Raw genomic sequence first — 27,184 nt, 5'->3', positions numbered from 1 at the left:
TTGCACATTCATTTGTTAAAGGCTTGGCACTAACCCTATCGAAACCAAAGCACAATCCACTCTCCTAGAAACTAGTGGGAAGGCTCCTGTGAATACTTGATTTGCCTCCCATACTTGCATCCTGGCGATTACAGGAAGGATCAGGCTCCAGAGGCATACCCTAGAAATGTTAAAACAAAGCCTATGCTGGTTCAGTAACAAGGCTCTCTTCCCACAGGTTTTATAGCTTGTTGTTGATGGGGTTTTTAAAACAATTTTTTCCTCCTCTGACATTTTGTTCTGATTATTAACTACGCACACATACGGTAAAGAGGAATTACTTAAAATAACATTCTATAGCAACTGCTGTTCTATGAAGGAAACTGACAACACTGGTGGTTTTGGAAGCTGCTAGTGGGGCCAATTCACATAAATATATCTCTAACCTTAATCCAAACTTCTATTTTACTAGGCCACTTCTATGCTTCACTTCTTTGTGTGATTTTGCTTCAAGTTCTTTGTTTCTATTAATGTTTGCCCCTGTCTGGCCCTGTGTCTGCAAACTCATAAAATCTCCGGTTAGCGAACACATTCCCAAGGTTGCTGTCAACCTCAAATAGCCTCTCGCTCTCTGTCCTAGTCAAAGTATGGAGAAACCTTCCCATGGGTTATTTGCTGTGTACTTGTTGCATCCCTCCAGCTCTCATCTCTGGCAGTTAATGACTTTTCTTAGCCCTCCTGTCTGAACGTGAGAGAAGTTCAAGTTGCAGTTGTTGTGACAGTCACATTTATTTTGTTCCCTTTTTATATTTGTGCAATTCTCAAAGATTTATTTGCTACAGGCATGACAAAGCCCTATGCAGGGCAGCTGGCCATGATTTCTGCTGTTGTATTTCACCATCCTAGGTCTTTATGCTTTATTTAGCAATCCCTTGGCAATCATGGCAGATGATTCTGCTTTGTCATTTGGCTGTGATGCAGAAACGTTTCATGCATCATTACCAGAATTTCAATGTGCTAATTCCCAACAAACATTTTCCAAAGCTACAACATAAATATAAGCAAGATAATGTGTATAATTGCAGAGAGATGTATATACATCAGTCTCTCACACAGATACGTACGCATTTATTTTCCCTAACAAATACTTCTTTTTGTCTCACATCATATATTTTTATTCCCATGCTGGGTTTAGATATTTTTCCCTTCCTGGATTCTAGTTAATGCCTTGTCATACCTCCCCTTCTCTATTGCATTTATTCTTGATTAAATACTGCTTTTGTTTCTTCACACTTAAACATACACACCAGCTAGAGCCCATCCAATTCATCTTTGGAGCACATGCTGAAATTGAATATGAATTTTGCAGTCTTTGCTCTGCCCTTCACTTCTCCAGTTGTCTTCATTCTGATCCCCTGCATCTGCTTTGTTCTTTATATTTATTATGTTTTAATTCAAAACAGGAATGAAAACACGGCTACTATTGGAAGCAAGTAATTCCATCACACTGTGGCTGGCACTGGCCCAGTAAACTCACTGATGCAATTTTCCTTGAGTGAGTACTTGCACTAAAGTCAGTAAGAGCATTTCCATTAGTAAAGTTACATAAGTGTACGTGTATCTTGAGGATCAGAGCTGCGGACGCATATCCAGCTCTTAGGCTTGCGATAACATGTAGGTTAAGGTCAAGTTCTTTGGGTGACAATATACAGACTCCATCACAATTGAGGACTGCGGCCTGTTGCTTTACTGGCTCCTTAACCATTCATTCTCTCCAAGGAAGTGTTTCTTAGAGTGTGGTTACTATTGTATTCCTGGGCAGCCTTGTTACCATTCTTCCCTTAAGCCCCTTACTTGCTGTCCGAGCCACAGATACGAAGAACACATCTTTCCTATCATCCTTTTGCATTGCTAGCCTATTACATTCTTTTCCCTTCCTGCAGTCCCCTCTATTTTTGGTTACACAATTCTAATTTGCTTAAGCTCTCCTTTTTTAGTGCAAGGTCTGTGTCCTTGTTGCTCCTGCTCAAACGTTCTCCAGCTGGTCCATAATTCCCTTGAAACACGGCAGCCAAACCCAAACAGAGTATTGCAGGTAAAGCTGAACAGCTAAGTGACTTCACACAGGCTATCCATTTATACTGTCCTATACAGCATTTATCTCTTGCAAGAACAGCATAGCATTACTCACTTAATATTTGCTCTGCCTGTAACCCTTAGATCCTTTCAAACAGGACTACAATTTAGCTAATGGTATCCCACTGTTGGAAGCTGATTGTTCCTGCTCAAGCAAAGTTCATTGTAGTCTCCATTGCAGTTTCCTCCTTACTATTCACTTGCATCATTACTGTGAGCCCTCTCTTTTTTTGACCAATAGTTAAGACTCACTTTTCATTGGAATCGCTAGCTCACCCTGCACCAGGAAGGGCACAGTAATTGGTGTAGTTTTCTTTTGCTCCACATGAAAGCTTCCTTTAAAGTTTATAAACCAATGGATTTGTTCCATCTGCCACTGAACCTAAGGGGGAGCTTTGTGACTGATTTAACATCAACAGTACTGGGCCCATTGTATTACTATATTTAATCATTTCACCTACATATTCAAATGTACTCCTTGAGTGGGTGGAAGAATCTGATAGTGATTAAAAGTCAGGGTGTGTCCCAGCCTGCTGATCAGTGTACTAGTATGACGGAGGATTCTTACTACTGCTAAGTCCTGAGAGCTAATGACTACCATACGCCTACTCTCTTAGTCAAACCATTACCCTTGAAGACAACAATTGAGGTCAAGCCATCCTTTGACTGGGCCCGTTTTCACAAGATACGTTTGAAAGGCTCAAATTTGACCTCTCTTCCTTCCATGGACACAGCCTAACCCTGGTTAAAATCTAAAGGAAGGAGGAAACCGACCCACATTCTTGTCACCCATCTGGAGGTGAACCACCTGTCCTTTGTTACCACAGCAGGAAGAAGAGCTGCATATTCGCAGTGGGCTGAGTGGCAGTGACACTAGCTGGAAAGAGCCTCTAGAAAGCCGGGGGAAATAGTGAGAGAAGTTGTAGAGGAAAAGGAGGCTGGGGAGAGAAGGCATAGCAGAGGAGGGGTGAGGAAGCAGAGGAGGAACAACAGTCCAGAAAGGGATGTACATAGGTATTAAAATGTTTCTTTGTGGTTCTGATCTCATCACTTTTTCAGGATCAATTCTTCAGGAAAGAATCTCTGCAGGGGTCCTCCTTGTGGAGTTTCTCTAAAGCCATCACAAGTGTCCCCCTGAAGTTATACCTCCCTGCCAACTTCCTACATCCCAGAAAAATCTAGAATGCCCAAATAAGAAGTTAGGACCATCCAAAATGGAGGACTAAACAGCATTAGGACCTGCAAACTTCATTGTCACAAGCACTGGCTGTACAGTGGTACAATTCTAACAGCTCCTGTTTATGAGGTTAAAGAAATAATGATTCATGAGACTGGCTGACACCTGGAATGATTTAATCAGGCCATCCCTAATGTAAATGACATTGACTCACATTTCCAGATGTAGGTGGAACTGGCAATTGTCTTTTCCTCATAATTGTCTTAACTTGCTTTGCTAGTTAGAAATAGTTTTCTAGGTTATATTTCAAATCTGTTAATCATTAGAGGTACATTCTTTCCATGGATGTTTGTATTTATAGATGGGAACATCTAGGACAGAATTTGACCTACAAACTTAAATATGTAGCAGCAGCCTAGATAGAAAAATCTGTACTCAAGTCTGAACCAGAACTAAAGTAAGATTGCTCTATATACACACATATGTACACAAAATCTAAAATATGAATGCACAGATTGGGCCAGGCAAGATTTTTGTGGCTTTCTCCCCACACCTTATGTATTTCTGATTGCTTGCCTTTAAGTAATCTTTTCATTAAATTTAATACAATGGCATTCTCACAGATAGCTTTAAATATTAGGATAAAAAGAAAGTTGGAATTTTCTAAAAAGTTCCACAGAAAATAGTATATGGAAAGGGAGAAAATTATGGAGTACTGGTCATCACCCATTGGTATTTCATCCAGCTGGGTTTATAGCCTTTGTCTTTGCTTTCCTCCCTACTTTTTCTCTCATTCAAAAAGTGCTTAGACCATGCTCCCCTTTCTGGCTCTCTGCCTATTCTTTCCCAAGGTATGGACTTATTCCAGACCCTTGCAATTAAACAATACTCCGTGATGTTACGGTGATGAAAGCTGACCATCGTTAAGCTGACTGCAGTGGAATGTCATGACTTTGACCACAAAGATTTGACCCAATTACTGTGACCTGACTTGAAATCTAGTACAGCCAGAAGTCTCAAAGCAATAGCCCCTGAAACCACTACAGACTTATGTGAAAGCTGGAACCAAGCAGAACAAGACTGAATTAAATCTAGGAGAGAAGAACTCCAAAAAACTGTAATTATATTACAGTCTGTTAATACATGCTTACTTTGCTTGTTAGAGGACATTGGCCAAGATGTCCACATGCTTTTTAAGAACAGAGGTCTTAATCCAGGAGGAAGTGACAGAGCTGTCTATATCCTCTTTGAATATATATTCAAATATTAGGGCATAAAGCAGTCTGTGTGCTGACTGATCAGTACATAGTAAAGCTCCACTGCAGTGCAAAGTGGTGGTAAGGTTGAAGGTGCAGTGCTTGAATGGATCCACGCAGTGTTCTGCGATTCTGCCCATAACAGTGAGGAGTTACACTGCAGTAGCTGAGACAGCTATAGAGGAAGGTAAGGAAACATTTAATGTGGTGAGCCTTTGCATCTGCAAATCTCATGCAGCAGGTCTTCTTCTGGTGATTTTGTAACATTCATGATATAAGGAATTCCTGTTTCGTTTTTTTCCCCTAATTGTATAGTATCTATAGAGCAGCTTTTAAAATCTTCTTCCCCATCCCTTTAAATACCAAAGGAACGTTTCCTTGCTCCGTTAGCACTGTTGGGTGGAACACTGCACTGATGTGGAACGTTTGCACCTGTACATTACTGCAGTCATACTGAAAGTCCCAGTATTTATTCCTTGGAGGTCAAACAACAGGTAGAATATAAAGCAAGAAAAACTGTCAAGTGACAAATCTCACTAAAAACAAAAAACAAAACAAAAAATAGCAAAAAAATGCAAGCTACTTGGCATTGCTCATTGGCTTTATCTGTAAAAGCTCCGTGCAAAAACTTAGGAAGTATGACTCCATAATAGTCCAGCATCTTGTCTAGTGTAGATTCTCAGGTCCATATAGGGCTACACTATATTCTTGCATGGATACCATTCAGAACCCTGCATAATTTTTGGACTTGTTTTGCCATTCTGTCAGTACCGCTTTTCTGCTCTTGATGCTGGAAGACTTCCTGGCTTGGAACATGAACACCAGGACAGCTGTAGAAGATCATAACAAATTTCCATTTAGCTCTGTATCCCATCACAGACAGCAGCCTGCAGGGGTGCTGAAGAAGTGATATAAGAACAGGATGGAAAAATTAAGTAATACTTCCCAAAATAAGCTCTTAGTCTCTAATATCAAGGTTCAGAGACTGCTTGATAAAAAAAAAAAGGGGGGGGGGGGGGGGGGGGGGGAGAAAAGTAGTGCCCTGTGTAGTGCCAGCAGTTACCAGCTGCCTTCTTCACTTTCCAGACTTATAAAAGCTTGTGATCAAAGCTTCTGCATCTTACCTATTTTTGTCCCCTTCACTGTTGTTCACTACCATTAAGAATCAGAATTCCTAAACTGAAAATCAAATAATGTGCTATTTCTGAAAAAAATTAATTATCCAAATGCAAGAATATTCCTTATAAATCTCAGCAGCTCAGCATCTTTATTTCAAAAGAGAAAAGTCAGGCATAACCACATGATCAAATTTTGCAAGCTAGTATCTACAACTAGACTTAAAATTAACCACTTGGGCCCTATCTATGAGGCCAAATTAACCATCAGCTTACTTTGTAAATTGCTATATATTTGTGTTGGTTTTGCATGGCAAGGTTTTGGTAGCGGGGGGGGCTACAGGGGTGGCTTCTGTGAGAAGCTGCTAGAAGCTTCCCCTGTGCCTGACAGAGCCAATGCCAGCCGGCTCCAAGACGGACCCGCCGCTGGCCAAGGCCAAGCCAATCAGCACCTCTGTGATAACATATTTAAGAAAGAGAAAAACAGTTAGAGAGAGCTTTTGCAGCCAGAGAGAGGAGTGAGAAGATGTAAGAAACTCTGCAGACACCAAGGTCAGTGCAGAAGGAGGGGGAGGAGGTGCTCCAGGCGCCGGAGCAGAGATCCCCCTGCAGCCTGTGGTGAAGACCATGGTGAAGCAGGCTGTCCCCCTGCAGCCCATGGAGGAAGGATGAGGGGGTGTAGAGATTCCACCTGCAGCCCGTGGAGGACCCCACACCAGAGCAGGTGGAGGCACCCAAAGGAGGCTGTGACCCCGTGGGAAGCCCACGCTGGAGCAAGCTCCTGGCAGGACCTGTGGATCCGTGGAGAGAGGAGCCCACGCCAGAGCAGGTTTGCTGACAGGACTTGTGACCCCGTGGGGGACCCCACGCTGGAGCAGTTTGCTCCTGAAGGTCTGCACCCCGTGGAGGAGACTCATGTTGGAGAAGGTCGTGAAGGACTGTCTCCCGTGAGAGGGACCCCACGCTGGAGCAGGGGAATGATGAGAGGAGTCCTCCCCCTGAGGATGAAGAAGCAGCAGAAACACCATGTGATGAACTGACCGTAACCCCCACTCCCCGTCCCCCTGTGCTGCTGAGGGGGGGCGGAGGTTGAAGCTGGGAGTGAAGTTGAGCCTGGGAAGATGGGAGGGGTGGGGGGAGGTGTTTTTAAGATTTGGTTTTATTTCTCATTCCTGTACTCTGTTTTGCTTAGTAATAAATAAGATGAATTCCCTCTCTAAGTTCGGTCTGTTTTGCTCGTGATGATAATTACAGAATGATCTCTCCCTGTCCTTATCTCGACCCGTAAGTTTTTTTTTCATTGTACCTTTTCTCCCCTGTCTAGTGAAAGAGGGGAGTGATAGAGCGGCTCTGGTGGGCACCTGGCCCTCAGCCAGGGTCAACCCACCACAATATTCCAAGTTAATTGCTTGTGTGTAGATATAAATAAGAGTGTGCTATCTAGGACAGTGAAGAATGGTGACTAAATGTACTCTGGAAATTCAGTCCTGAATACTTTTTTTCTAATCAAAAACTTTGTTCTGTCAGCAAGTTCCAGGAAGTGATTTCTGTACTTTAGAATAGTCAAAATGTGTTGTTATGACTCCATATTAACTATTTTTTCCCCAGAATACTGCCTTCTATACTCTTAGGAGATAAAGCTGCATCTCCAGTGGAAAAGTGGACTCAAACAAAAAGGTGGGCTTTGCTGAAAGTACCATTATTGTTAATCCAAAAGAAGATCTTTTAGGCAAGACCTTTAACTGGACTAGTCTGATATCCTAGTGTTCAGAATAAATACTTAATTCTCTCCAGAAGTGACGAGCATGCAAGCAGGGAGCAGACTGAGAACAGCATCTTTAAAGCAATGACCTCCGGCAGAAGTTTGGGCGGGGGCAGAGGGATACACAGGTGTGGAATAGCTGTAGGGGAAACAAGTCATGAGAGGGTCCATAACCACTTTTCAGAGGCAGATCAGAGAAAAAGGTAACTCCTTTCTGTTTCACAGAAAACATAAAAGAAGAGAAGAGAATACAGAGGCAGCAATGGTGAAACAGCCAGGATACAGACTCCCAAGAGACTTTCCAGCCCAAGGGAACAGCTGGAGGGCTTGCTCCCTCTACTGGAGCATCCTAACAGACCCACAAGAGACTTGCTAGTTTGACCCACTTTTAAGTCCACAGCAAATCTCTTGGGCTAGGAAATAAAGATTGATGCAGGGTTGATTACCATTGCTGACTTACTGTCACAAGGACTTTTAAAGTACTGAATACATACTTCAATATGCACATGAAGACAGAGGGCAGAGAGCTATTTCATTGCCTCTTTTCAAAAAGAAACAAAATAGAGCATGCAAGTTGTAATTGCAATTTGAAAAATACAGATTTCATCAGTTCAGTCAAACTGGAACATAGGAAAAGCAACAGACCTTTTCAGTGCCTCATGTAATGCAGAAGAACAACTCTTGTTATATGACCTTTGCTCTAGGACAGATTACTTGCTGTCATTCCTGTAGCCATGGATAGAGAAAAACACCTGCCTTTTTGAACTGTATGTTCTTGTTGAGTACAGCCTGGCCTTAAATACTTTGTCTTATGAAGAAATAGCCTATTCCTACAGCAAACAGAGAGTAAACCTCTCCTAAAGTATCTTCACATGAATACCATGTCATCATTTTGTTATTTAGTGTTCATGTTGGATAACATAAGTCATAGTAGCATGATGCATAACGACATCAAGAAACCATGACTCAGACACTCACTGACACAGCTCTACTCTTGCTTGCAATAGTTTGTGGCTCAGCCTCCTCTTTCTCCCTTGTAGAATTAGGGTTACCTTTGGGCTCTGAGATGCCCCACGTGACTTTGGGCAGATTGCAGGATCTTGCACCTTGCAACTCAGCTTTCTGTCTGCTACGTGAGTGTCAAGAAAGCCTTACTCCTTCATGCCTTTTCATAACTTGTTACATAGCTTTGGTGTGGAATCTGCCTCCTCCTGTATATAATATCCAACATTTGGTACAAACACCTCCAATTTTAGCTGAAACTTATAACCATAACAGTAAAAGAGTAAAATACTTGACTAAAACTCTGCTAGATGTAAATTAATGGCTTTTGTGGCCTCTCCAGTTTAAACAGCTTCTCATTTTCCAGTTTTCTGTCATCTCAGTGAACACCTTGATCTACTGGTGATCACCTTACAAATTCAATGGAGGAAATGGAAACCAAGCTCTGCAGCAGTGACAAAGAGGAAGCTTTCAAAAGAGAGCTACCGTACTGCACAGGAGAAATAGACTTCACAGCTTCTGGGAAGAAACGTGGAAAGGTACAGCACTGAGGAGTTTTAACCCTTTAACACTATTGCTGTTGTTCAGCTGTTACTTCTTAGCATTAAACACAGAGAGTGTAATAGTGAGGGTCGATGTGCCACATGTAGGGACCATGCCTTCCTGAACATGAATGTGATTTAAAATAAGGCCTATTAATATACAGAAATCAATCACTTGAGTTGCACTGACATGCTGCAAGTATAGTTGATCACTTTTTCCTTTTAAAAAAAAAAATCATATGCCCAGATTCCTTCATTTTGCATCATTTCCCTAGTTTGATCTTTCTGCTAAAAATTAATCACTATGGATTTCAACATTTTAAACATACTTTTGAGCCATTTCAAGACTCTCCTGAAAGTTCTCTCTCTCTGTTCTGCTAATATGCAGAGAAGGATGTACATGGACAGACCCACCTCCTCCCTCTTCCCTTGTGTACATTAGTGCTAGCACAGAAGGAATTCCTAGAATCAGAAATCTGCCTTAAGTGGTTTTTTTCATTGTAAAGTATTAAGCACAAAGCCAAAATATATACAGGACAGGAAGAAGCAATAGATTCATGTAACACATCCGTGAAAAACAGACGTGAAGTCAGGCAAATATTTCAGCTAGTGCAGAAACAAGAAACACCTAAGAAATTTCTTGGCTTTGCTACACTGCCATGGAACTGAAGGCACAGAAGAGAGCAATATGTCAGTCTGCAACACAGAATTAACCCATAGAACTGACCCAATTAGTGAGATGACAATTATAGAGAAGCCTGCTAAATTCATCCTAGTATTTAGTTCTCTATCAGGTCTTGCTCAAATTTTTCTTAACCCAGCTGATAAGTTTCCTTCTGCATTCACCATGAACAATATCTCTACTGTATCGTACTGTCCCATTGTTATTCACTAGTTTTTTGTTTTGCTTGTTGAAGTTTATTAAGGTCCCGAGTACCGTTCATCCTGGAATTATATTCGAAGTTATGCTCAACAAATGGAAGCTACCTGCTCCCAATTTGGTTGTCTCTTTAGTAGGGGAAGAAGAAAATTTCCAGATGAAGCCTTGGCTACGGGACACCTTAAAAAAAGGACTTATAAAGGCTGCTCAAAGCACAGGTTAGTGCTTCAGGCTTTAAAGAAGGAATTTATATTCCTACTGGATTCTCACACTTCGCATCCAGTGATCTTTTAATGTCAATGGGCTTGCTCACACAATTGTTTTTGGAAGTTCAAGGCTTTGCTGAATGCCACCTACAGCCTCTATTTAAATGGCTTTGGAAATTAAATTTATTGTATTAGAAATAGCAAAAATAAGTTGTTTCAAACCAAAACCATTCCTGAAGTGTAAAATTACCTGATATTATTCTCTCAGAGATGACACTAGAAAGATAGTATGAGATGGGACCACATACATTTTGGTGCCATACTCTTTGGTGCCATAGCAAAATAATTCTTAAGAGAGTATAGCAATTTGACTTCAACAAGAGTGAATTTAGGTCAAAAATAAGAATTCTTGTTTTCTCCATTCTCACTTTTTAGCTACCAAAGTCTTGTTACAATTTATTTTTTTTTAATTTTTGAAGATTATTTTCTTCAAATCTAAGAGTTGAATAGACTTTGTTAGTAAAACAGCCTATGATTAGACTCAAGTTTAAACAAAAAGACCTTGGTAATGTATAACACAAAATAAGTCAGTCCACTTTCTCCCTGGCTGTTCACATGAATGACAAGAGTAGTGAAAAGCATTTGAAGACAAAACCAAACAAATCAATGTCTGGGAACATGCATGGAAGTGGCTTTCATTTCAGATGTCATTTTTTTCCCCTGTAGCTTTATAAAAATACCAGCAAAATGAAATGAAAATATCTGTAAGCATTTCACAGCAAGCTCTTGGTTTAGCTTCACTGGTCTAGACAAGATTGTAACAGTTTTGGTTTTTGTAATGAAACAGCCCTGTTTTGGTACTTTTGTACCACACGGATACTCTCTATCTCCAGCTGCCTTCTATACTTAAGACTAGGCAGCATAAGATCTCCAGTTCCTTTATGTTACATATTTGAAAAAGGTTGGTTAGCTGTTTGTGTAGGGTTCTCCAAATTCTTTGTCACCATAACAATACTGCTGTAAATCCTACTCTCCTGAAAAATTCACTCTCCAACACACAGGAACAAAAGAGAACACCACATTAGGCAGGTTATGTCCAAACTCTTCTGCTACCAGGTGAGACTGTTTAGTCCTCAGTTCAAGCCAACAACCCATTCCTTTGCTTTTCCTCATGCAACAATCAGACCTGCTTGGTATAGTGATGTTTCTGCTCGTATATAGACAGTAAGTGACTCTAGACTGGACACAGCATTCTTGATGGGTGTATTGACATCAGAGTAAAGATGACAACACTGCATCACACGGTATGTGAAGCATGTTTGGGCATACAATTTCTTCTTGTTTTCCTTATTAAAGTCTTACATACTTTGTATGTATTCTAATTCTAAGAGTTACAGTCCATCAAGACCTGTCTACAGTTTATCTACCTAAAAAAACCCCTTAAATCTAGTACTGCAAGTAATGTTACCTGACATACAAACATGTTCAATTATAAAGAAATTATCTAACCATTTTTAAAAAATAATTTCAGGTGCCTGGATTTTTACTAGTGCTTTACGTGTAGGAATAACAAGACACTTAGTGCAAGCAGTCCGAGATCACGCACTGGCTAGTACTTCATCCAAAGTAAGAGTGATTGCCATAGGAATAACTTCACTCAGAAAAATTCAGCACAGAGACATTCTGGACAATGCAAAGGTATTTTTCACTTATTCTACTCATGAGACAGAATTGTTCAGAAGTAAGCTGCACCTTTACAAAATTTGGAAGTCGTAGGTAGAACCATGTTGATCTAACTTAAAAACAGGAGTGGGGTTTAAAGTGTGCTTTGGAGGAAGACAGAAATAAAGAGCTGAAAGAATTGTCAGACCCTAATGATTCTGTGCCTCGGTATGCTTGACAGCAATTCTGAAAACATCCAGCAGGTGACAGCATTAGACATTAACTCAGCGACCAGAGTAAGGATGAACGTCAGGAAAAAAATCATGCATCATACAGTACCTTTAATATTTTTTTTTCCTTGTCCACTTACTGCAGAAGCATTTACTCCAAGCTATTTCATAAATACTGTAAAAAGTATATTTTCTAGTTTGGAATACAAAATATTTCAAGACCAAGTTTTCTGAAGTAATCATTGAATTGGTGTCTAATATGCAAAAACTTGCTCAACACACCAAGCCAAAACTGCTAGCCATGCAGGATTTCGTATAGTTACTTGAGCTCTAGGGACTTCACAATTCAGGTCAAAGCAAAGTTCTTTGGGGAAGAAAAAAACCAAACCCAAACCCAAACCCCAAACAAAAAGCCTCACCCAATGAAACAGTTGCTGAAGATGTCAAGACAAGTTGATGCTGAATTGACCTGGAGGTGGAGGGCAAAAAAAAAAAAAAAAAAAAAAGCATGATCTTCTTGTCACTGGATATACAGTCAGTCCTAAGCAGAATGTTATAACAATAAAGCAGGTGTGTAATGACAATGAATGACAGTTCCCCTGTGCTATTTTACTTCCCTGCAGAAGCTAAGAAACAAGTGACAAACACAGCCCTTTGAACACACACCTAATTCTTCCCTCAGATAGGCTAGCAACTACCAGCTAGCAGCTGGGAGACTGCCAGACCATATCAGCAATTTATTGCCATTGGGCTTCCCCTTTTTCCATCCTTTTTGCTAAGGACAACTACCTGTGTGCTCTACCAGCTGGGACTCTTTAGCTGGAAGACTTTAACCTATTTGTGTGGCTGAACTGGTCCAAAAGGACCTCAGAGGTAAGAATTCAGTTCATTGCGTTTGTGAATTTTGTTCAGGAAAGTTGCTTTGGCAAATGTAAACTATTTCACCTCCCTCCTAGGCTAAGTGATCAAAATGCAACTGGATCTTTCCCAACCAGCAGCTACAAAACAAGTGCACTAGTCTTTTTGTTGCATTAGATTTTCTTCCCCTTAACTAAAGCCCAAATTCTTTGTCAAGGAATATTTCATGTAGAGCGTTCCTGACCCTATTACTTCTGGCACTGCTTCTACCCAGAAACATTCTGGATTTTATTCAGTAACTTTAGGACAAAGGAACTATAGACAGGGATGTTGATCTAAACCCAGTTCTCTTTATACTTGGCACTAACACAAGCAGCTTGTTGTATAAAATAGAGCTAACAATCCACACTAGCAAGGAGAAAAACAAGCCCTGAAATCAGTGGATCCCTCCCATCTTTTCTGTGTTAATAGTATGCTTTAAACATCATTGAAAGATCACTTCCACATTTTCAGAGAATAAATAGGAAAATTCTCAAGGGCCTTTTTCAATTGGTTGTTGTGCCTCTGGGTCATAATCAAAGGCCAGATCTTTGGCAAGCAGGCTTAATGTTACATGGCAGCAGAATATAGGCACGCCCTCTATCAAAACAAAATTTGAAGGCAAATTAATTGTGTCAAGAAGCTTTCCCCAAAAATCAGAGACAGAGAGGAGAACAGAAATTTGTGCACTTGCTCTTTGCAAAGGACATGCAAATTTACTGCTTTTTTTCCTGGAACAGCCTCTGATGTTCCTGCTCCTCCCAGAGCTGCTGACAGGGAAAGAAGCCATAGGAACATGCCTGATTATAGCCTTTTTCACCTTGCTTTGAAGAAGATTTCTCTTTTCTAGTTTGACTGTATGCAGCTTCATTTCAGAAAGCCACTTAAGGGCATGCTATGCAGTGTGGTCAACTCTTTTACCCGCAGCAAGAAGGAGCTTGTCCTCTGGGTTACTTAATGCTTTCATGCATCAGTACTGCTCCTATGAGCTCCTGGTGATATATTCACTGCCTCTCCAACATCAGCCTTACCCTGGGCTATGGAGAAGAACCTGAATAACCCCTGGGCTGGACTTCCCCCAGGATTCAACTGGGCACCCGCTCTTCCTAGCCAACACTGCCAAAAGCTGAGATTAAAAAAGGCTCTAGATAAGACCTGGCTTTTAAAAACCAGAACATAAATATATCTGCCATACCTTAATGACAACTAGGTTACTTGCATAGTTACACTGCTATATCTAGAAAGGCTTTAACACCTTTCTGTCCACAAAATTAGTGGGAGGAAAATGTACTACAGAGTCACCATGGCCAAGCTGACAGTGTGAGTTTTGTTCATCAACTCAAAGGCCGCAGGAGTTGGAAAAGAGGCATGATAGAAGGAAATTCAGATTTTAAACAATTGCTTTAATCTGGCTTACTTGCAACAGGACAGTGATTATGAAGATGAAAAAGAATAACCAGGCATTTATGGCCTGGCTTGCAGCTAGGAATGATGTATCAAAGTGGATGTGCAACAACGGGAAAGAAAGATTTATTAAGGAAGTAAGGGGAGTTTGAAAAAGTGTGTGTATGAAGATCATACATAGTGCAATCCTTAGAACAAAAGACTATAAGAAGGGTTCTGTTTTACTCAGATGGTGATTTTATGCAAAAATTCATTAATAAATTTTTTCAAGATATAACACCCCTCACCCAAAAATAAAAGGTAAGATTGCACTTTCTAAAGTCTGCCTGTCACTCACTCTTTTAGAATGCAATTTCCACGATGAGAATAACCATTAGACCTCACATAACCCTGTCAGTTAAATAAAGCTGCATTTAAATTGATATGGACATGTAGCAGGCTAACTCATCTACTGGACTAAACACAGACAAAATGCTACTGAAATGAATAGGTTTGCCCCTGTTTATACCAGCTGAGACATTAGGCCTCGGAGACATTACAGGTCCATCCACAATTATTGGGTCTTACAGCCCCTTTCCATTTGTCCAACAAACATTTCCAAAACCTCTGAATGAATGCCTGCGTTCCAGAGATGATGACTGATGTCACTATATTTTGCAGAGCCCAAGAGGAAAACTTCAGGGATTTCAGCTTTCAGTCCTGTCAAATCTGGCACCTTTCGGAAGGAACACATTCTCCTTCTCTACCCTTTTCAAAGAGTCTATTCGAGTGTCTCAAAGGTGGTGTGCTATGTCATGGTGCAGACAACACAAAAATGGAGATGAAGCACATAAAAACATGAACTGTGTTTTGTTGAGAACGCTAACATCTCTCCTCCTCTCTCTAGAATGAAAGTCTTGTATGCTACCAATCAGATGATAATATCCAAGGCCCACTGTATTCCCTGGACCACAACCATTCCCATTTTATTTTGGTGGATCACATAACATCACATGACCCAGATGGAACCACTAAGCTACGTCTCACCTTGGAAAAGTATATTTCAGAACAGCGTACTGGATATGGTGGTAAGTAGACTCTATATAGGCATGCTAACTTGAATAATATTAGTATTACAGCGACACTTGTGGGCCCCTGGCCTTATCAAAGGCAAGTCCAATTCTCAAATTGGACAATCATCTACATCATAGGCAAGATCAAGTAAACACATTTGTCATTATGTAAGTCAGAACTAAGGTGACTTCTGAATTTGAGGAAGCTGCTCTTTGAACCAAAAATCCTGACTTTTATCGCATCTCCTTAAACATAGCTCAAAGCTGATCTTCAAAGCATAGCTGAAATTGCCTTAAAACACAACAAATGGAAAATAAATCCAGCTTTAAGTGCCTTAACCAGTGACTCTAAGAGATGGATATTCATTGTTGTATACTTTTATCCTTTCTCACACACAGGGTCTTGAATTGCTCCTACACTGGAAGAAAAGACTTGTTCCAAAGCCCTCTGAAATATTTTAAGCCATATTTATTGCAGGATAAAATCTTATCCTGGATAAACAATGTAGCATCTAATGGCCATCTAAATCTACGTGACCTTTGTTTATAATGAGAACTGACTATTGGGCAGGCCTCCTACTGCCATTTGTGGAAAGAATTCAGTTGTAGTGCTAATACAATCACTTTTACCTTTCCTTTGTTTCTGTACTACCTGCAGTGCTAGCACAGCTGAAACATAAGGGAGAGCTCACTTATTCGCACTTGCACGCATCAATGGAATATTCAATTACATAGCCCATAGCGTGGTTGCACAGATGTACCTGAGAGCATGAATGCACCCGAAGAATGCTTATCTGGTGATGCAGATAAGAGAGACCACAGGTGGGCTGTAATGGCAGGCTGAGGTTGCAGTGCTGAGAATTAAAAGTAGCCTCCTTCTGCTTGCAAACCAAATCTGACTGAACAAATCTCAGTGGAACAATTTTCTGTCAAAAAATGCTGATCCATTTGACAAATATTTCACTGGAACATACTGAATTCAGTGGTAGTTTCTGTAAACAAAACCAGTATCATTCATTTAAGCTCATTTATATTCAAGCTGAGCAAAGCTATGTGACTTTACTGAAGTAAAACACTTCAATAAGGTCATGCAGAATTTCCCTATTTAAAAAAAAATACCTAGAAGTCATTCAGAGGAAATTTTTGATATGCTGAATATTCTTTGCAGTTAAGGACTTCCCACCTTCCCAACATAAAGTCAGAATCCCACCCCACCTCCGGCTAAATTTTATCTAAATCTACAGTAAATAAAGAATATTTGAATCCATAAACTTATCTTGAGGAACCTGAAGTCACAGAGGTCACTCTTCAAACTAGAACATCACCTTATTGAGGTATGGCAACGCTATACCATTCATTAAAACAAATGAAGTTACTTGCCAATCATGTCCTGGCTACAGCTCAGTTCTACCTTATCTCTGATCCAACAAAGTAGTAAGTGGTGATCTTTACACTGCTCTGGGAGACCTACAAAGGGAAACATCAAAAAATTGTTTGAACCAAATGCCTTTTATCTTCCAGCTGAAAGAGGCATTCATCTCATGATGCTACTGTTTTGATTGAGCTCTTATAGACCAATCTGTAGTCACCTTTGGAGGTCAACATTTACAGTATAAACCATCTAGAAATAAGTGGGGCTCTGTGGGAGGATGGCTAAGGACAGGGATGCCTACATCGTTTCTTCCCCTGCTGCTGTGACATGTTAAATATTTCATTAACATTTCTTTTAAATGTTTAATATTATGTTATTAATAATCACATATTAGACTGTGCTGAATGAAATTTTAACTGTTTAAGCAGAGTCATAAGGAGCATATGGTTCCTATCAACTCATATCTGACCCTAGCTGGTCTACATAGTCAGCCTCTTCATATTCTTAAATCCTCCTTTTATCAGGCTCTTCTCCTAGATTCCACTACACGTTCCTGCACATGCTAGGCACATGCATAACACCTGGGACAAACTGACAGCTTTTCACTTCTAACTGGATCTTAACAATGGTAGCTGCCTCTCTGAAAACCTAACAATCTTGCCTTGCACCCTAATGCAGCTCCATTACTCCACTATCTGATCACCTTGCAGTAAATAAATAAATTTAAAAAGTCAACAGTGCTATGACATACAGACGTGCCAATATCCATATTTCACAGCCAAGGTGTACTGAGGTGAGAACGGACTGGACTGCTTGCCAGGGATCATGCAAGACGTCCAAGGTAAAGGTGCCTTTGTCCTGAACCTTAGGCTAGGACCCTATCTGCTAGGTCACAGTGTTAGTCTCTTCCTTTGCCACTTGTTTCTGCAATTGCCTGCCTTCTGCAGGCTCACCAAACCAGATCATAACAGGAGAAGTATTTTCAAGAAGTCAGAACAAACACAATAGTTTTGTGAAAGCTGTTAACTTTTAAAAAATTAAACCATCTATTTCCCAGGAACGGGTAGCATTGAGATCCCTGTGCTTTGCTTACTGGTAAATGGAGGACCAGGCACACTTGAGGTAAGAAGCTGTTTGCAACTTTATAATAATAAATTAACTCGTGCTAAGTAATTAATGGAAAATTTGGCTGGATGACAAATGTGTATTGGCACTTTACATAAATTCAAAATTTATATCTATACACCATTAAGAACTGAATTCTGTTAAAATTAAATTTGCCAGTATTTGTTTGGGAGAAATATTTCCTTTTGAATAGGCACCAGCTGATCATTAAAGCTTCCATTGCCAGCTCACACAGTGGAACAAGGAATCCAAAACAAGTCCACAGAAGCCAGCTCCAAATCCAGCGAAATAGAAATACTGTGCTATTACTTGAGATCACATACAAAAAGGATTAATCATTCAGTGCTGTCTAGCTTCAGTTTCCAGTCCCTGTATCTTGTCATATCTTTGTCATCTGGACTAAAACACTCACTGTTTAAACTAAGATTATGTCACCTCATGAGAGCTTTCCTTCTAGAAGCTAGATATGGCAGTGTTTTCTATATCTTGGGTGTTGAAAAATCACCTATCACATCCTATAAACCTTCTTTTCAAAGTTTTAGAGAACAAAGTGACTTGGAGACGAAAGGTGACTGGCTGGAGCTGCTCTAAGTTTACATGTGCTGGAAATGGATAACTGATCCCGCTTTTTTTAGAATATCAATTTCTTAAATACAAATTGGATAATACATATCGAGGACTACAACAGTTGTTAAAAAAAATAAAGAATAAAACCCAAGCCTATGCAACAAGTGAATCAATAGTTAGATTCTTAGAGTCTCATTAGCTTCTTGCATGACTCCACAGTAAGAAATAGATTGGCAGGAAATAGTCATTGTTGCAATTATGATGCCATGGCCTCTGCTTTCCTCTCTCAACAACCTGCCTGACTCATTCTAATTGCACAAGTAATAGAATTATCAGCCTTTAACTCTTGTAGCTGCTATGCTTCAGTGTTTTTTTTCTTGTGGCCCAATGTTGTATTCCCACAGGAAAATTCCTGATTTTCAGAAAGTATCACCAGGTTTAGCAGCCAGAAGAGCCTGCTGAGAATTTCTGTATAGTGCTCCTCTTGCACTTGACTATGTTGAAACACAAATGGCAAGGGGAGGGGGGAAAAGTCAGGGACAAAGAAGTTTAATGCATTGTCCAAATCAGGTTACTGATAGCTTAGCTACTCAGTAGATGTATCATGAAAAGAAGTATAGTCAGGGGCCTCTACATGGATAACCTGCTGCAGAATCAGAAAAAATCCTAATAGCTTAGAGGAGTCTGGACTGACTCTATAGCAAATCTGGTTTAGGTACACGTTTATTCCTAGTTTGCAAGAAATCCTTCTTTTGAATAACATTTTCTTTCCATACATTAATTCTAAAAGTGTACTTTTTAAACTACAGAGAATTTGCAGCGGTTTGGAAAATTCTGCTCCCTGGCTTATCTTAGCAGGGTCTGGAGGTACAGCTGACATCTTAGCTGCATTCATGAATGACCCACAGCTTATTACACCAGAAGCTGTTGAAAAGCAATTTAAGGAGAAATTCCCTGCAGAAAGCTTCTTGTGGAAGGACATTCTCCAATGGACAGCAACAGTGAGCTTATATGTTTATATTACATGCATCATGTTCTCAAGCTCTTTCCTACCATTTCTAGCTTTGGAGGTCCATTCAGTACAGGTTTGACAAGCTGCCCAGAAGTTTTGGGTACTGACACTGGTATCATAGAATACCTCTCTAACATTAAAACCAAGTGCTCAGTTGATCATACAAACTACTTTGTCCTGGTGATTCAGCTGAACACTTAGGGCTCTGTCCTTGCTCAATTATTTCCTCAAGTAACAGCCAGCACTCAGAAACACCACAGTCCTTCTGGAGGACACGAAGCATTATTTATACTCCACAGCTGTGGAGCTTGTGCAGCTGTGACAGAAGAGACCTAATTCATGACCTACAGTTGTTAAATGGAAACCTTTTAATTGTGGAGAAGCATGAATAAATTAAAAAGAATGAAAGGTGTTTAGAAATTATCCTATCTAATGTCAGTTATGTGAGTTCTTAAAAAAGACAAAACAGATTTTCCTTACTCCTTGTCTTGAGGCACACTTGCTGTACTTAAACCACTGTGCATAAGTGTTTAAGAAACAAAAAACACTTTGAGATTTTCTTTATGTGAAGATTTAAGAGCACTGTGTGCCTCTGAGATACAACAAGTCCAATCAACCTGACCCACTACTTATTCTTTGCAGTCCCTGTTGTAATCCTTAGCTTTAAAATTTCCATGTATTAATTCCATTAGGGAGAACTTTGCCAGCTGACTAACACAAGGGGATGGAAGGGCATCTAGAAGCAATATTGCCAGATGCTCACAAAGTCTCAGTGCAGCTGCACTGTGAGAAAGAAAAACTCAGTAGAGAAGCAGAATGAAAGAGTACTGTATATATCAATATTTGATGACTTTTACTCAAAGAAGATTTAGAGACTATGCTTCTAAATAAACAACTCTGAGAGCAAAACTTAAATGTCAAAGCAGGAAAAGGTAAAACAAAACCATGGTATGCTGGCCACAGCATGACTATGAGTCAAATAGGAATGTGAGTTAAGGAAAGATCTTTTAATTAAAAGCACTGCTCTGGTTCTCAGGATATCCAAGTTCTGTTCCTCCTATCCTGCTAGGTGATTTTAGAAAAGGCAGTAACTCACTCCTTGTCTTAGCATGCACTTATATATGGGAAACTGATAATGTCTATCTTCTTGCCAAACCTCACCTTTACAATTAGAACATAAGTTTTTGGGAAATATTGTATGGGTGATCTCCACTGGGCTTAGGCATTAATATATAGCAGTAGGACAACGTGTAAAATGATTTTTGTTTTGACTCCCAACAGATTCAGAACATTATTTCACACCAACACCTTCTAACTCTCCACAACTTTGAGCAAGACAGTTCAGAAGAACTAGACACAGTCATTTTAAAAGCTTTAGTAAAAGGTAAGAACAATAAACACAACACAGTGTAATACTGGTCTTATCTGATGACTTCTGTGCCATAAACGTATTTCATTCTTGTCCGGAGCAAGTTCAGTTGGCTGTTGGATTCAAAATTCATTTCGAGATGAAGAATTTTTCTGTTTGCTTATTGACAAATTACTGTGGCAGTTACCATAGCTCATGTAACCTTGCTTTAAACTAATGTTTGCTTTTTAATCTTATGCTACTGTACAGCACTATTTTAATCGCTCCTTTATTTCACTACTTGCTTCTTTTAGTAGTAGAGGTTATAGAAGAACTGAAATATACTGGAGCAGTTATTCCAATTACAAGCCATTAAAAAAACCCAACAAACCAAACAGACTACCAAAAACCAAAACAAACATCCAAACCCTCAAAAAACATAAGTAGACTTGAACTGCTTTAGTTCCAGAAAAAAAATCCATTTCTCCTATTAAAAAAAAAAATCCTACAGACATTTAAACTTAATATTTTAACAGAAAAGTCAGCTAGCAAAAAATAATATTTTTTAATATTAATATTTCCTAAATTAGGAAAACAATCCTGTGAAGGGTTCCTAGTTAAGCACCCCACAGATCTGTAATAGCTGAAGGAAAGCTTGTATTGTTAATCAAATTACCAATACTGTATTAAATTAAACATAACAAGTGTAAAGTACTGAGCTTATTTTCATTTTCTATTTTTGCCAGCCTGTAAAAGTCACAGTCAGGAGGCTCAGGAATATCTGGATGAACTGAAGCTGGCAGTGGCCTGGAATAGAGTGGACATAGCTAAAAGTGAAATATTCAATGGTGACGTCGAGTGGAAGGTACCAGGTCTTATTGCTTTAGAGGACAATCAGTGTCTAATCCAATGTGTTCAGGACACTGCAACATCCTGATAGGCGGCTTCAGTTTTTAACACTACATGCATTCTCCACTAGGAGATTGAGCAGTGGCAGCACGCTTCCTTAGGCTGTTTGTCTTTCTGGTCCCTTACATGACAATGGCTAAAGAGAGGAACAATACAGTGGTCACAGTCTCTTTCTTGAACTCTTTGGGGGCAAGAATCTTCCCCCTCTCCCTTCTGTACAGACCTTTAAAGCAAACAAACCTGAGCTTGCAAAGCAAAAGCAGCATGCAGATATTACTGTTAGAAGATGGTAGGAAGAATGTCACTGTTTCCAACAGCTGTATAAATACCCAGTGCGGTGGGTACCTAACATCACCACAACTACTGCATGCTATTTGTGTTGATGTTTTAACATTAATGCTTACCTAGACATTTTGTCACAGAGAAACGAAGGGAGTTCTACCTCTCTTTCTCGTTGTACCCACTGTTGACCTCGTGGAAGACAAAATGTGCATATCCTCATGTTAAATCTTACCTCCCTGCTCATCCAGCCATGATTACCCCAAGAAACTTTTTTTTTTTTTTATCTCCCCCCTTCATCAATCTAGTCCTGTGACCTGGAAGAAGTGATGATGGATGCTCTGGTCAACGACAAACCAGAATTCGTAAAATTATTTATTGACAATGGGGCTAACATATCTGAATTCCTGACATATAGTCGTCTGCAGAGACTCTACTGTTCCATTTCTCAGAAATGTCTCCTCTATGAGCTTCTACTGAAGAAACACGAAGAAAGCAAGCTGACCTTGGCAGGGCTCACTGGTCAACAGCATAAGGAGCAGAAGGAGATCTGCCCACTCTTCACTCTCAGTGAGGTCTCTAGAGTTCTCAAGGATTTTCTCCATGATGCATGCAAAGGTTTCTATCAAGACCTCAGACATGGAGGCAAGAAGAAATCTGTGAGTTACGACTTTCCATCATCATCCTGCTCCCCCCCAATTTAGAATTTGAAAATTTTAACTAGGTCTAGCCTTTGGGAGTGGGGCAGGGAAAGAAAGGGAAGATGAGAGAAACAGTCACTTCAGTTTCTCATTCCTTTTTTCAGCTCATTACTATTACAGCTAAAATGGTTTGATCTTTTTTTATTTCAAAATTGAAAAGGAAAAGAAAGGAATTTCTAAGATAGACAGGTTGGGATTCCTCTTTCTCCCCCTCTGCAGGTGGGGTTTTATGGAAGGCTTTACTGTACCTTGAACTAGTGCTAAGATACGGCCTCTGTTCAGGATCTGCAGAGGCCCCTGTATCTCATACTCTTCTAGTGCAACTCCCACAGACCATTCCTCATTCTAGCACCTTGCATGTGGAGAACAGTTTGTTGATCTTATTAGCCTCACATGCGTAAGAACAAGCTCAATGAAAGATATATGGGGAATATGAAGAGATAGATTAATGTTTGCTAAGGAGTAATTAGACATAAAAACAGCAGTCTGCATTTCTCCTACAGAACTTCAGGCAGAAGTACTTGAAAGACAATATTTTCTAGGAGGAAGACAAGCAGGCGATGGCCATTTTCAATCCCAGATCTGAAAATGGTAATCTTTGTATGTAAAACTATTCCCAGATTTATACTGTGTAAGGGTAGATTGGATATTCAGTAATGTGCAGTACATGATATTTGACTTTAGATCATTATAGTCTTGTTATTGGGTGACCTAACACACAGCAAGAAATACCATTGCGTGAAGTGGCCCTGGCAAGCACCCTGGCCAACACACAAGGAGAACGTGTGATGGGTACCACTGTGGAATGTCTGTAGTGCACTGTCCGCAACTGTGCAATAGATATATCGTAATTTTTCCATTTTGACAGTGTATTTAACATTGAAACTCGTAAGTACCAAAGTTCCTGCGAGACCATTGGAAATAAGTTTGGACTCATGATTTCAAAACAGAGAGGTATAGATAAATTTCATTAAGATTAGAGTTTTAGACAGACTAAACAATTAAACCTTTTGGTATCTACTCAGTTCTAGTTTCATCTTAAAACTGTTTAAACTAAAAAATAAATTAAAAAAATAAAAAATAAATTCTCACTCAAGAGCTTCAATCGCTCTTGCTTTGAAAAAGCCTAGGTAAATTAATTAGTAGTATGCAAAGCTAAGTTTGAATCTGGATTTCTTTGTTCACAAGGACAGAGAATTTGAGGCAACGCCTCCGAAGTCATTAAGCAGACTCCAGACTCACAAATTTTACAGAAATAAAAACATGCCCCCAAAATCCCACTTACCTTTGTGGGATTTGGCAGTAAGTGAGCTAAAGCCAAGTGCTGATGTAAATAAGGCCCAGTTCAGACACCAGATCACCCTGCCTACCAGCTTTTTTCTTTTAAAAGCTGCTTCCCGTGGCTGCCACCAATGGCTCAATCCCATTATCACTGGCAACAGAAAGAGCATCGCTGTACTGGGAAACCAGTGTCACTGCTGCTAAATTGTGCATCTTATTTCAAGTTAGAAACTAGCGGTTACAAAGAGTGATAAGGCTTTTGGGATATCTTTGTCTCCTGTAAGGTTTTCAATGCAATTCAATTGATTAAATAGTTCACTACAAACTGAAGGAAAAAAAAAAATCACAGAACACCAACATTCCCCCAAAATGCTATTAAAATAAATTTGAACAGAATCCCATAGTTTAAGTGATTAAAAAAATATATCCTCCCTCACAAAAACTTGTTTTATTAAAAAAAAAAATCCACTCTGGCTGCTTCTAGTTAACACAGTAAATTTAAAGGCAGTTTTTAAATATACTTAAAACTCAGAACTCGACCTAAGTTACCATACTTCCTCTGGAGAGTTTTTTTAATCAAATGCTAAAGGAATAAGCAGTGTTCTACTTAAAACACTCCCTGCACGAGAGAGAGGTTTCTCAAAGGAAAGACTAAAAAGAGGGTATTGACGTACTCTATTCTTGTCCTGTACAGGGCCTTGGTGAGATTTATTTCTGTTGAAATAAAATGCCTTTTGTTCCCTTTTCTCTGAAACCACGTCCTCTGTGGCAGTTGAGCAGATTCCAATATAACTGAAGGCAAGCTCAGATTAGTTAATCACAGGTTTGTCTTGTATGATATTACACACCATTGATGAAACCCTGGCCTTAATAAAGTCAATGAGAGCTTTACCATCAACTTCAATGGAGTCACAATTTCATCCAGAATGTTCTCACACATATTGAGTTATATCAGGGACACAAGGGTCCTTTGATTCAGTACAGAATGAACTAATTACCTCTCAGTCCTACAGAAAAGAAAAATCAAAAGAATATGAAGTAGCTGGCAAGGCCAAGAGCAGCTTAGATCATGTCATTTGCATGGAATGAGACTGCAAAGCAGGTTTTAATTTCTACAAACCATATTTCAGGATAAAATGAATACAAAGCAATTACCTGAGCCCCTGGATATGAACCAGAAAAGCGAAAATCCTTGGAGGGATTTGTTTGTATGGGCAGTACTTCAAAACCGGCACAAGATGGCAAACTATTTCTGGGCTATGGTAAGGTTTGATCTGTAGCTGCTTCAGGTGAAATATTGGCATATTTCAAGTATATGAGATGGCTTTTGCTCAACCGTGTAGCTCAGATGACAGATAGGTTTGTTTCTAAAATACAAGACGTGGCATTTATAGGGCCCTTCATCTCTGTGTGTCTCATGCCAGCAGGGGCCAGAGGGCCTGACAGAGCAGGAGGGCAGAGCACCAGCAGGTGTAAATCAGCACGGCCTGGGCCACTGCTGATTAACTTCAGCTGCAGAGTTGGCTCTCCTCTTCCTTGCTGCTGCTGACTACTCTCAATCTCAGGTTTTGTTCCTTCTACAATTGGTCAATTGTTTGGGTTCTAGCACGATTGAGAGGGAAGACGGTGCAATCGAACATCTTTAGCTTACGTGCTGTATGCGCAGGGAGCAACAGCATCACGCTCTCAAAGGCTGAGCTTCAAGCTGGCATAATTGGCTCCTGTTTTACAATCCTCCACAACTGAGGCCCTGTGTGGTGCATCTGGAGTGCAATGCCATAGCTTCCCTCCCCCCCGCTAGAGCCAGACACAGCTATGGGGCTCCATCCCTGACCTTCCAGACGGCTGCGTCTGGCACCGGGGAAGTCATGGGGGGGGGGACAAACTGCAGCACAGCTCTCCAGCCAGTGAGCGTGTGCATGCAGGCACATCTGCACCTTGCAGGGCCTTGTGTTTGTGGCGCTCTATTACCAGGAGGCACGTTTCTCAGCTGTGTGCCACTGTTGTGCCTCTGCCAGCTGTGCTCCCTTCTTTCCCATACATCCTTACGCAGGGTCTCAGCACAGCCACGTTTGAGGTATTTTGGTGCTGTGAGACTGGTTTGCTCTATTTCCATAATGCATTCTTCTCCTTTCAGTCTTTGATTGCTACCCTAAATCAGGCCCCTCTAAGGTCAATCAAACCCAGACGCCTCCAGTCTTTTAAGCCACAAGAACTACCAATATGTGGTTTTCAATTCCCAAATATCACCAAAACTGTCATTTCAATGGACATTTTTTACTTTCAAGTTTGTATTTGAGGGAAGGGTCTTCAAAGATGAGACGTGCATGAATTCAGGGTTGTTTTGATGGGTTTTGTATGTGTGGCGGTTGTTTTTTTAGATGTATTCCTTAGTGAAGTCTCCCCAGTTCAGAAATGCCCTCCAGTGTATGGTAACAGTAGCACCCCTTTCAATTCTACAGGGTCAGGAGGGTGTAGCTTCAGCTCTGGCAGCCTGCAAGATCCTTAAAGAGATGTCCCGCCTGGAGACAGAGACCGAAGTAGCACATATAATGAAAGAGGCCAAATATGAGCAGCTTGCTGTTGGTAAGTAATGGCACCTTTTTAACACCATCAAAAATTTAATAAGTAACTGCCATTGGTAGGCAAGCAAGTGAAAAAAGTACTGTTTCAGTTGTAAAAGGTTAACTGTCATGAATAATTTAACAGCCTTGCAGCACAGGCAGTCCCAAACATTCAAATACCACAGAAGGACTTAAAACCCAATCATTTTGGAAAAAAAATCAGTGTTCCAAGACTGGCCCCTGGGATGCATGGAAGAAATTACTCTCCTGCTGCACACTGGTATTTTAAGTGTCTGATGTTAGTACAAGGTGTGTTACAGCAATGGGCAAGATAGAATAACCAAAACGCTTCCAGGCTCACAGCAGCCTGGTTTTCCTGCAATATCAAGCTTGCTCTGTAAGGGCCACTAGAGCAACAAGTTTTAAGGTTTGTCTTCACTGCTAAAAATAATTTGAGATTACCTCACCCAGAAGAGGTCTAACTGCACTGCAAAACTGCAGCGAGGCTCAGACTGGTTTCGCAGCAGACAAGCCGCCACTCCCTACAGCAGTAAGCATTTAGGCATCTGCAATGCCGGAATGCCAAGCCCTTTCCCTTTTGCCTGATTTAAAAACAGATGTCTGCACAGAAGCTTCCCTGCTGATTGGACTTCAATCTAATCCATACCTGAAGGTAGCACTGCTCTGAGCAGAGGGCTTTAAAGAATGCCACACGTGAAAATGCAG

At 40.3% G+C, this 27,184-nt stretch overlaps 1 protein-coding gene across 1 annotated transcript in view; it reads left to right on the top strand.

Annotated features, from left to right (window-relative positions):
• Positions 1-4,641: 4,641 nt before the first annotated feature.
• TRPM5 (transient receptor potential cation channel subfamily M member 5) overlaps positions 4,642-27,184 on the top strand; it is a 43,349-nt gene continuing 20,806 nt past the window's right edge. The window contains exons 1-13 of the mRNA XM_075754958.1: positions 4,642-4,735; positions 7,272-7,340; positions 8,795-8,966; positions 9,887-10,067; positions 11,587-11,753; positions 15,135-15,315; positions 17,730-17,794; positions 19,174-19,365; positions 20,658-20,760; positions 21,471-21,589; positions 22,221-22,571; positions 25,025-25,156; positions 26,357-26,480. Of these exons, the coding sequence (XP_075611073.1) occupies positions 8,850-8,966; positions 9,887-10,067; positions 11,587-11,753; positions 15,135-15,315; positions 17,730-17,794; positions 19,174-19,365; positions 20,658-20,760; positions 21,471-21,589; positions 22,221-22,571; positions 25,025-25,156; positions 26,357-26,480 (1,732 nt within the window). The 5' untranslated portion in view covers positions 4,642-4,735; positions 7,272-7,340; positions 8,795-8,849. The remainder of the gene's footprint in view (positions 4,736-7,271; positions 7,341-8,794; positions 8,967-9,886; positions 10,068-11,586; positions 11,754-15,134; positions 15,316-17,729; positions 17,795-19,173; positions 19,366-20,657; positions 20,761-21,470; positions 21,590-22,220; positions 22,572-25,024; positions 25,157-26,356; positions 26,481-27,184) is intronic.

The sequence above is a fragment of the Balearica regulorum genome, chromosome 5 (genome assembly GCF_011004875.1).
Source record: "Balearica regulorum gibbericeps isolate bBalReg1 chromosome 5, bBalReg1.pri, whole genome shotgun sequence".
NCBI classification, from domain to species: Eukaryota; Metazoa; Chordata; class Aves; order Gruiformes; family Gruidae; genus Balearica; species Balearica regulorum.
This window is presented reverse-complemented; position numbering and strand designations above follow the sequence as displayed.